Source organism: Zootoca vivipara, chromosome 4 (genome assembly GCF_963506605.1).
Source record: "Zootoca vivipara chromosome 4, rZooViv1.1, whole genome shotgun sequence".
Lineage (NCBI taxonomy): Eukaryota > Metazoa > Chordata > Lepidosauria > Squamata > Lacertidae > Zootoca > Zootoca vivipara.
The window spans coordinates 87018737-87030808 of NC_083279.1; the positions used below are offsets into that span (position 1 = coordinate 87018737).

Below are 12072 nucleotides of genomic sequence, written 5' to 3' on the forward strand. Positions count from 1 at the left end.
TGTGATCCCCACACAACTGGTACTCAGTGGCATACAACCTTTGATTCTGGAGGAGGTAGTACAGCAGCATGATAAAGGCCTGCTTTGTTTGGAAGTGGTGGCGGGGTGGGGTGGATGTAAACAAAACTACTTACTGGTATCTCAACTGCCCATGGTGCCCCTCCAAGCTTACAGGTGATCTGCATTGCAATTTTTGTGGCTACGCTCATCATCATCCCTTGCTTGCTCAGGGTGCGAGCAAGTACACACTGGCTAGGGATGGGCCGCTCAAAACTTAAGAACTTCTTCACAGCATCATAACAGTCCTTCTTGTTGGAAGGCAACACACACAGCACCTAAAAGTGGCAAAACAGACAAGCAGATTCAGTCCCTGAGGTTTGCTCACAAGCCAGGCTTGCTCGAGTCCTTGATTCAGCATTACACAGCTGGAACTCTTCTGAAGCAGGAGAGAAAGGGGCAATCAAAGCAGAAATGTTGGTGAAAGAAAGGCGTGACTCCCCCCTTTCCAGCTGCCAACTGCACCACCCCAAAGATGCCTTTAAGCCACCAGAAGTAGGTTGTCAGGATTTTCTTACATGTAACATGTAGTACCGGTACAAATGTAAGATTAATTGAAAACGAGTTTCCAAATCAGCAAAAGCTGCCCAAAGCAGAGTGGTTAGCTGCAAGAGCCAACCAAAACTTCTAATTGTTTAATTGAATTTTATACTTGCAAAAAAAACCCAAAAAACAACCTTTGAGTTACATTTTGAAAATAGAAAAATTACAAACTAAACACCCCACTCCCTCAGTTTACCCAACCTGAAGGCATAGTTAAGAGCTACATAATAATAGTAAAGTTGCACTAATAGTAACCCTTTAAATTTGATGCAGTATGGAGTGGCAAGAATCCTGAAACGAGATTTCCCCACTGCGACATTTTGTGGATTACAAACTCAGTGGATTACAAACTAAATATAGTCCTTGATAACATTGGTATAATTTGCAAACTTAAAACACAAGACTTCCTCCACCCCTGGATCCTGAGAGCTGTAGTTTGTTAAGGGTGCTGGAAATTGTAGCTCTGTGAGGGATAAATTACGGATTTCAAGATTATTTGGGAGAAGTAATGTATCACATATATGCAGTCAAGGTGGACAGGAAAAGAAGTTGTACCATAAAAAAATAATCATCATACAAATCAGCCTAGTGCGCTGCATTCTCTAGAAGGACCAACTTCCAATAGCTTCTTTCCAGATACCTTGAACATCACCAGGCAACACACATGCCTCTCTTCAAACAAATTTGAAAAGCAACTAAAATATGCATACGCACCAGCTGTAACTCAGGAGTCACATACTGTTGCAGAGCTCGAATAAATGCTGAGGGGCTCTCCTGCACTGGTATGCTGCAGACAAAGATCAGAAAGCAATGGGGAACATTAGAAATGCTAACGCTGTAATTGGCAGTCTAAAGGACATCTCTCAGAACACAGCATTCCACCGGCTTCTGGGGAAAATGATATCAAACCCAGGACAGAATTCATCAGCATTTCAGGAGATTAATAATGCACAAAATTACAGTGGTGGGAAGAGGAAGGATGATCCATGAACACAGAATTACGTTTTATATATGGGCCCAAGTAAAACATCATGAAGTTGGGATACATACACATAGACACACACCCGGGATAGTAATACAGGCAACTCATCATTTATGCATGATTACATGAAATTGTGTATAATTGGAATACCCATTGAAAAAGCCTGAAAACACCCCGTTCTGTCCCTACCCCTTTTCTGATGTTGATTCAACAAATACTTTTCTTCAGTACTTTGTGATGTTTGCAAACAGAATATGGTAAGGGAGGAATCCTTCTTAAAACAACGGCCCCCAATAAAATTACAAGAGGGAGCCTCATTGAATTCAGTGGAACTTACTTCAGAGACAACATGCCAAAATGGTCAAAGGCCTGGAAACGATGCCTTATGAGGAACGGCTTAGGGAGCTAGGTATGTTTAGCCTGGAGAAGAGAAGGTTAAGGGGTGATATGATAGCCATGTTCAAATATATGAAAGGATGTCATATGGAGGAGGGAGAAAGATTGTTTTCTGCTGCTCCAGAGAAGCGGACACGGAGCAATGGATTCAAACTACTGTACAAGAAGATTCCACCTAAACATTAGGAAGAACTTCCTGACAGTAAGAGCTGTTCGGCAGTGGAATTTGCTACCAAGGAGTGTGGTGGAGTCTCCTTCTTTGGAGGTCTTTAAGCAGAGGCTTGACGGGCATATGTCAAGAATGCTTTGATGGTGTTTTCTGCTCGGCAGGGGGTTGGACTGGATGGCCCTTGTGGTCTCTTCCAACTCTATGATTCTATGATCAGTCATTACTTTCCAACTTCAGTAAGAAAATCAGACAGAAAGCCAATGCTTTATTTCTGTGCCAACCCTCTTGCCCCCAATGAAGTCTGCCAAGAGCAGGGGGAAGCCTAACTATAGAGATATTGCCAGAGCATAATTACAGACCGACCCCTCGCAGCTGGTGAAGCTTTGGTACTGTTGCCAGCGCGTTTTCGCTAGATTACCCTGCCAGGATTCTGACATATTCTAGGACTGGGGCCACTCAATAAAAAGGAGAGGTGGGGAGAGACAAAGCATATTAAGTTATGGAGTTGCAACGATCCAAGCCCTGTCTGAATGCCCGTCTTTAAAGTTTCAGAGCAAACCATGCAAAATCTGTTCATGGACAGCAGGTTTTATCTGGACCATAGAACATATGAGCCCCTACCAACAAAGGAATGTAAGATATGCTGATTAAAGATAAATGATCACATCAAATGAAGACTATACAATCCTTGGATTTTTCTCTATAGCAAAGTTAACATAAAGTGGGTATGTAAATGTGGAACGCTTCAAAAAGTTAATATTTGCAAAACTCCTCAGTGTGTGAATTTCTACCGGAAAATCTACTTGGATTGACTTCACCAGTTGTAAATTGCGTGAATCAGCTACTAGTCATGGCCTGCACTGATGTAATATGCACAGGCAGAAAAGTAGTACAGTGGGGATTTAGTTTTTATGACCTGAAAGTCCTCATTTGCTTGAAATTCCACTATTTAACATGGACCATCAAACCATGGCCAGAGTTAGAGATATCTGAGATATGGGCAATCAAGGTTGATTAAATTAGCACACAAATATTGAAGAACTTCAACATAAAAAATTAGATTAGCAAGGAGGAAGGTTATACAAAAGCCAGTGGTTTTTAATGTCTCCCACCAAGTTCTATACTCATGCTGACTACTAGCTGGCATCCAGCCAGCCTTGCAGAAAATGAAGCTTTCCATATACCACGAATAATGTGATTCTGTGCTACCCAGTGTGATAAGCTCAATCCTGCATGTGCTGGCAGTAGCACGTGACTGAACTGCTACTTATTTTACACTGCTTTGAGGTGTTTGTAAAAAAAAGGGAAAGGAACCAATTAAACAGTGTCTACATTTGGTGTGGGGGGGGAATAGTAAGGAACCACCATACATGGTAATTTCAAACTGCCACCACATACACAAAGGTTGCCCACCATCCATCCTTAGTTTGCTTGATATACACAGGACAAAAGGGAAGCACACTGCTGTTTGCTGCACATACCTTTGCAGCAGCAAACCTAGGGGCCTGCCTCCAAGAGCTCCTTAGATCAGTGGGTTTTCAACCAGTGTGCCATGGCACCTGGGGTGCCTTGAATGATGGTCAGGGGTGCCACAGGCAACAATGGCCTTTATCCCTCTTTTCTTCCTTCCCTCCTCTGATGCCCTCTCGTGTTTCTGCCTCCCCAAAGCTGTTTGTTACAGCAACCGTGGCTACAAGCTCCCCAGGCAAATGGTGCCTCTGGGGCTGACCAGGGGTCCTGGTTGCCAGGAGTTGAGGCAGCCTAGGAGTACACAAGCAAGCAGGCGAGGGAGTCCAGCTAGCCAGTCCACCAACCCTTGCTGTTGGGAACAGACAGATAAGTGGGAGGCCAGGCAGGCAGTCACTGTGCTTGCTTTTCTTGTGCTTGCTGAATGCAAGGCCTACCTGGGACTAAGTGTCCAGTGCTGATGGGTAGCCTTTCCACCATACAGGTCTGACAGTGCTGCCATTGCTGCCTCCCAAGGTAAGGTGCTGGCCTCACATTCAACTCTGGCCAGTCTCCGTTGGGGGCATCCTCTTCCCAGGCCCTTGTGGGGCAGTATGAGGAGACACCTCTCTTTGGGGTGGGGTGGGGTGGCCCAGAGACCAAGGAGTGGACCTCAGAGTGGCAAAGAGAGGGGAGAGGAGAGGATACAGAGGGAACACCCCACAAGGGAGGGTGTTGGAAAAAGGGTGAGGGGCTGCCAGCTCTGCAGGCGAGGGGTGACATAACTGGCTCTTGAGTTCCACAGGGGTGCTGTAGTTGGTCAAGGGAGCCATGGACTCAAAAAGGTTGAAAACCTCTGCCTTAAATAGTGAACAAAAAGTTAACCCTCGTTCCCCCATGAGTTTGCAAATGCATCGTTGTCACATTTACACACTTTGTATTTTTAGATACGCACACTTAAAATTATCTTACACACACACCCATTAAAAAACCCCAAACCCACAATGTATGAAAAAGAGTGAGGTAAAGAAAAAAACAAGGTTTGTTATCTGAATCTCTCTCACACTTTTGGATATTCAATATGGAATCCCATGGGACCTCCCACTCGTCTCAAACAGTTCATGAGACTATGTGCAAGCTCAGAGTTTCTGCTGCTGCACAGCATTATCCAGCTCTGTAGATGTGCCACTCCTATCATCTTCATATTACGCATATCTCTGAACCAGTCACTGGCATTCATTGGCATGCACTGCAAGAAGAAAAAGAGAAGCAAATGACCCCAGTAATTTGAGGGAGAAAGCTTATGTATAAACTGTCAATTAACGGAAACTTCAAATGGCCTTAAATTGTACTGAAATTCAGAATCTCCCTCCCAGGACTCACACACATAGACAACTATTCTAAAAGCCAAATGCAACATTTGGAATCATGTATGAGCCTCTCTCTAACAGAGACCACATTCAAGTCCAGGACATAAAATGGAACAGAGTCTCTATAATACTTACGACTTCATTCTGCATGAGGATTTTTTCTGAGGTGACCACGCGGCCAGTCAGGGAAGCCTGACACCCAAGCTTCAGCCCCCAGCTCTCCAATTCTAAACGTGCATCTTTGTTTCTGCAATAAAATGTGCACCCCCAATGTTATGTATGCTTGTATATAGTTTTTACGGTAATAAAGGCAAAGCAGAATTTTACACTGTTGCATGCCACCCCAATTTCCAAGCGGTACAAGATTTCAGGGGTTCTAGGCACTGACCTAGGGTTCGTGTTTCTTTTGGAACAAGGTACAACAGATACTATGGTGTCTTTAGGATATATGGTTTATTTATATATATACAACCTGAGCCTATGATGAAGGGATTCACAGCAGTAACACCCCAAGACCAAAACCAAGTTCATTGTCTCCCACCAGCACCACATTCTCTTCATCAAAACATACAGCTGAATGAACTTATTGGAGCTTAACCAAGCCAGTACTGTCATAACACAGCTAACAATATCAGTTGAAGGTGAAAGCAATGAATGAAAGAAAAAGCATCAATTAGTTTATACAGAATAATTCTAAAAATGCGGTTTTAAAAACAAACAAACAAAGAAATGTAATAAGCCCTTTCCACACAGAAGGCTGTATAGTGTCAATGACATATTTCCATGGATGTTTCAGGATGTTTAAAGGGGGAAATACTCTTAGTCTTTGTAATAACCAGCTATGGTACTTTAACTCCATCTAGGGGTTGTAGGCACAGAATAAACACAATAAACACCTAAGGCTGCAATCCTCTCTATATATGCATACCTATGCAAACTGTGGGGTGTATACGGTATGTATATTCTGCCTTATGCCTTATAAGTGGTCAAAGATGCCATTTAACAGTAAGGGCTGAAGTACTATGGAGCATATGTGCTCAGGCCTAGCATAACTAATAAATAAATACATAAAAACACACATATGTTGCATACAAAATCCAAAAAGAGAAATGTAATAAATATTAAAGTGTAGAATATGTCCATTTTCTATAACTTGAAAGCATTATTTTTTTGTCCTTAAGAGTGAAAAATAGGGAACAGCTTCCAGCTTCAACACAAACCAGATCCAGTCCGTAAACAGTTGGTCAATTTTCCTGTAGATCACATCACACAGAGATCACGCACACAAATATTACACTGCCTGTATCATATTTTGGGCAGCTATACTTGAAGCAGTCTCCAAGTCTAAGCATGGCAGACACAGCAAGAGTCACAAAACAGATCTTGTTGAAACCTGTTTAAGGTTTTGAAAAAGTTATCTTTGCACCAAATTGAACGAAACTTATACAGTCCATCAGATCCAGTAGAATTACCTCTGAATGTTGTCAGCAAGTCTAGATAGCCGTTGGTGCCTGCGGTCTGGGGCCAAGTGAGTTTCTTGGGCTAAATCTTTCATCAAACGGAAGTCAGAAGTCGCACGGCTGCTCAAGCCTAACAAACAATTTGCATCAGGAAATCAATCTTGGGCTCATGTGGGGAAAGGTTGGTAACCAAAAGCAAGGTAGGTGGCATGACTGATAGGCAGGTGGAGAAGTGCAAAAGTACAGTATCTCATATCTCACTTCATCCAGCAAACCTTCAATCATGATGTACTAATATTTGCACTGCCTTGCAATGATGTGTAGTTAGAACATCTAAGGGCAGTTCTATGCATTCAGTCAACACACGGTATCACTTCAGAGTGCAGTGGGAAAGAGGAAGTGCATGTTTTAATGCTTCTCAAATGCAAAACTAAAGTAAGCAAAAAAGCCACCCCACTCTGTACTTAGAATATGCACTGTCAAATGTTGACTGTTGGTCCCTACACTTGTGTGTGTGTCAAATAAAGGACCGCCAAAGAAGTGGAGAAGAGGCTACACAGATAAATTACAGTATGTTTTTTGTTAATACTGCAAACAATGCTACTTCTCAACATCCCAGCCTACTCTCGCAACACTCCACCATACTTTATCTTCTTCATGCTTTTTAACATTTATGCCAAGAGTAAGGAAGCTGTGGCCTTCCAGAGGACTCCAATTCTCACCAGCCAATGGTCAGGGATGATGGAAGCTGTAGACCAACAACAACTGATGGGCCTTCTCTGCTTTGGCTGCAGATGCCAGGAATTAAACTTGGAACTTTCTGCATGCAAAGAATGTACTCTGTCATTACAGCCCATCCTCACACAATGGGTATTCCAGATTCAACTTGCCACAATTGAAAACATCCAATTTCTACAAAGTCAATGTGACTATAAGCCAGATCTGTAAGTCCTGAATACTGGAGGACTGAATGAAGACAAGTTCAGACTTGTTTTCTCTAAGTTCACAAAGTTGCTCTAATGGGCCAGATCACCTGTTGTTTACCTGTCAAGTAGCAGAGTTCAGGGATGAGGTGGGCCACACGAGGTCCAACAGTGCTCCTGGCCTTACTCTTCAGCTGGCTTACGAGCATGGGTTGATTTAGGTCAGTCAGGACTGCATCATACTGCTGTTCAGGGAAATTTAAAAGAAGAGGTAGGCAAATTGCTCTTACTCTGTGCCCATGGTACTTATGGGCAAAAGACATACACAGCACAAGGCAAAATGGGATGTCCAACTGAATTTGAGCATTTTGCACTCCTAATGATAATAATAATAATAATAATAATAATAATAATAATAATAATAATAATTTATTTATACCCCGCCCATCTGGCCGGGTTCCCCCAGCCACTCTGGGCGGCTTCCAACAAAACACTAAAATACAGAAATCCACCAGACATTAAAAGCTTCCCTAAACAGGGCTGCCTTGAGATGCTTTCTAAAGGTCTGGTAATTGTTGTTCTCTTTGACCTCTAGTGGGAGGGCATTCCACAGGGTGGGTGCCACTACAGAGAAGGCCTCTGCCTGGTTCCCTGTAACTTGGCTTCTCGTAGCGAGGGAACCGCCAGAAGGCCTCGGAGCTGGACCTCAGTGTCCGGGCAGAACGATGGGGGTGGAGACGCTCCTTCAGGTATACCGGACCGAGGCCGTTTAGGGCTTTAAAGGTCAACACCAACACTTTGAATTGTGCTCGGAAACGTACTGGGAGCCAATGTAGGTCTTTCAGGACCGGTGTTATGTGGTCTCGGCGGCCGCTCCCAGTCACCAGTCTAGGTGCTGCATTCTGGATTAGTTGTAGTTTCCGGGTCACCTTCAAAGGTAGCCCCACGTAGAGTGCATTGCAGTAGTCCAAGCGAGAGATAACTAGAGCATGCACCACTCTGGAGAGACAGTCAGTGGGCAGGTAGGGACTCAGCCTGCGTACCAGATGGAGCTGATAAACAGCTGCCCTGGACACAGAGTTGACCTGTGCCTCCATGGACAGCTGTGAGTCTAAAATGACTCCCAGGCTGCGCACCTGGTCTTTCAGGGGCACAGTTACCCCATTCAGGACCAGGGAGTCCTCCACACCCGCCCGCCTCCTGTCCCCCACAAACAGTACTTCTGTCTTGTCAGGATTCAATCTCAATCTGTTAGCCGCCATCCATCCTCCAACCGCCTCCAGGCACTCACACAGGACCTTCACCGCCTTCACTGGTTCTGATTTAAAAGAGAGGTAGAGCTGGGTATCATCAGCATACAGTGGTGCCTCACTAGACGAATTTAATCCGTTCCACAGGTCTATTCTTATAACGAAAAATTTGTCTAGCGAATCCCATAGGAATGCATTGATTTTTTTTAAAAAAAATTGCCCATAGGAACGCATTAATTGAATTTCAATGCATTCCTATGGGAAACCGCGATTCGCTAGACGAATTTTTCGTAAAACGAATTTGTCTAGCGAGGCAACCTCCGCTAGAAAAATCCTTTCTTTAAGCGAAAATTTTGTCTTACGGGGCGTTTGTTAAGCAAGGCACCACTGTACTGATGGACACCCAACCCAAACCCCCTGATGATCTCTCCCAGCGGCTGCATATATTATCCCATATCCACTTTGCCTCAGTTGTTTCCTATATTTCACCAGTGAAATTCCACTCTTCTCCTACAGCATCACCCTGCTTCTTATTTACCTGTTTGTAGTAATCTACATAAGAGATCTGAGTGCCATCACTTTTCTGAAACATATCTGTTGGCTTCACAGTCCACTCAATATCATCGATTCGATAGGTCTTGTTGTTGTATCTGAAATGATTAAGTGCACATTAAAATGCATTTCAAAATATTATAAATATTATAAAGTGCATTTCAAAATATTATTCTGCTGTCACAGACCCAAAATGATCCAGCAGAATTCACTGCTTCACTAAGATTCAGCACCAATGGCAGGCACACCAGAGATGACATGCACTAAAAGAAAAGCTTGATCTACTCATATTCTTTATTTTATTTTATTTTTTATTTTTTTTGAATTAAAAAAGTACTTTATTGAAACTTTAAAATGAACATATATCATTAAAAGACAGATAAATCATAATTTTTACATCCACTCGCTCCTCAAAAAAAGAAAAAGGAAAAAAGAAAAAAGAAAAGAAAAAAAAGAAAAAATTATACATATACAAATCATATAGCTCTTATAAATCATATAAATCATAAATCATATATAATCCATTCCATTCATACATCTACAACAAAAAATTAAAAAGGGAGAGACCGGAGATAAGAGAAGAAATAAGAAGAAGATTAAACAGGAAGAAAAGGAGAGAAGAAAAAAAGGAAAAAGAAAAAGAAAAGAAGGAACAATACGAAGAAAGAAACGAAATAATAATAGCTAACCTTCCTACTAATTACTACGCGCTTCCCTTCTTCTGAACCTGTTGACTGCCTTTTCTCATTTCCCCTATTTTTATAATATTCTATTTGTCTAAATACTCTTTCTCACCTTTTATAACTTTAATTTATACACGCTACTAATCTATTTTCTAAATTTTCTTTTTCCAGAAACTCTTGCACATATTTCCATTCTTCTACTATTTTATGTCTAGAAATCTCTCTTATTATCGCTGTTAGTTTTGCCAATTTTAGATATTCTACTAATTTCTCTTGCCAATCTTGTATTGTCGGGATCTTTTCTTCTTTCCACTTTGATGCTATTAAGATTCTTGCAGCCGCACATGCATATAATAAAATATTTATTCTATCCTTTGGGAAATCCAATGGGACCATGCTTAAGAGGAATAGCTCGGGCTTCTTTTCAAAAGTAAATTTCATCATCTTTTTAAATTTTTCATAGACCTCATTCCAGAATTTTGCCACCTTTGGGCATGTCCACCAGCAGTGATAGAAGGAACCTGTCTTTTCCTGGCATTTCCAACATTTGCCATCTCCCACTCTATAGAATTTTTCAATCTTTTCTGGGGTTATATACCATCTATAAAACATCTTTAAGATGTTTTCTCTAATTGTTATACATGCAGTAAATTTAACATCAATTTTCCATAATTTTTCCCACTGACTAATTAATATTGGTCTTCCAATATCGGTCGCCCAGGTTATCATTACTTTTTTAGTCAATTCATCTTTTAATTCCCAATCCAATAAAAATTTGTACATTTTGCCTAATGGTTTTTTATCATTATTTATTATTATTTCTTGTAATTTTGACTCCTTACCTGAAAAGCCAATTGCTTTATGTAAATTAAATATACTTTGTATTTGGTTATATTGTAACCAACTTGAGCAATACTTCTTTATTTCATCATAGGGTTTTAAATTCAGGTTGTTTCCCTCCTTCACTACCAGGTCCTTATATGTTGGCCATTTTCCATCTCCCCAACTAGGTCTCATCACTGACATTTCCACGGGTGATGCCCACCAGGGGCTTTGTGGCTCCACTAAATTTTTAAACTCTTGCCAAATCTGGAATAATGATTTTTTAACTATGTGGTCTGTGAATTCCCTATTGTTTCCTTTTTGTTCCATTAATAAGTAGTTGTGCCAACCTTTGATGTTGCGGAAGCCTTTCACCTCCAACAATTCTTTATTCTCTAAGGTTAGCCAATCCTTGATCCAGCAGAAACCCGCTGCCACATAGTACAACCTTAAATCTGGTACTCCCCAGCCACCTCTTTCTTTTGTTTCTGTTAATAATTTGTATTGAATCCTGGGTTCCCCCCTGCCCAGATAAATTTGCTTAAAATCTTTCGCCATTCTTCGAATATCGACTTTTCCCCCACTATCGGAAGGGTTTGGAAGAGAAACATAATCTTGGGTAACACCACCATTTTTATCGCTGCTATTCTGCCTGAGATTGTTAAAAATAAATTTTTCCACCTTTCCAAATCCGTTTTAATCTCTTTCCACAATTTTGAATAATTATTCTCAAATAAATTTATATTATTCGTGGTCATTTCTATGCCTAAATATTTCACTTTTTTAACTACTTGCCAGCCTGTCAATTTTTCCAACTTTCCTATCTCTTCTTTTCTTATATTTTTTGTCATAATTTTTGTTTTTTTCACATTTACTTTAAAGCCTGAAGCGATCCCAAAATCTTCTAATTTCTTCTTTAATTTCGAAATCGATTCTTCTGGATTTTCTAACATTACTATAATGTCGTCCGCGAACGCCCTCACTTTAACTATGTGTTTTCTCACCTTTATCCCTTTAATTTCCTCTTCATCTTTGATTTCATTTAATAAACATTCGATAGACATTATAAACAGTAAGGGCGAAAGCGGACAACCCTGCCTCGTTCCTTTTCCTATTCCAAACTCCTCCGAAATTCTCCCATTTACAATTAATTTGGCCGTTTGATTTTTATATATAGCATTGATGCCTTTCGCAAAATTCCCCTTGATTCCAATTTTGGTCATTATGTTTTTCATGAAATCCCATGAGAGGCTGTCAAAAGCCTTCTCAGCATCTAAAAATACAAAGGCTGCTTTTTTTCCTGGGTTCCAATCTAGGAATTCAAATATGTTTAGAAGCATTCTGATGTTATTTGCAATTTTCCTTTTTGGTAAGAAACCTTGTTGATTTTGATTAATTATTCTATTTAATACTCTTTTT

General features: G+C 41.0%; 1 protein-coding gene across 1 annotated transcript in view; it reads right to left on the reverse strand.

The window, feature by feature from the left end:
• PIWIL4 (piwi like RNA-mediated gene silencing 4) overlaps nucleotides 1–12072 on the reverse strand; it is a 33800-nt gene that overhangs the window by 7306 nt on the left and 14422 nt on the right. Inside the window, exons 9-15 of the mRNA XM_035115476.2 lie at nucleotides 9135–9246; nucleotides 7468–7591; nucleotides 6436–6553; nucleotides 5099–5210; nucleotides 4658–4842; nucleotides 1315–1387; nucleotides 135–335 (exon numbers count right to left, since the gene is read on the reverse strand). Coding sequence (XP_034971367.2) covers nucleotides 135–335; nucleotides 1315–1387; nucleotides 4658–4842; nucleotides 5099–5210; nucleotides 6436–6553; nucleotides 7468–7591; nucleotides 9135–9246 — 925 coding nt within the window. The remainder of the gene's footprint in view (nucleotides 1–134; nucleotides 336–1314; nucleotides 1388–4657; nucleotides 4843–5098; nucleotides 5211–6435; nucleotides 6554–7467; nucleotides 7592–9134; nucleotides 9247–12072) is intronic.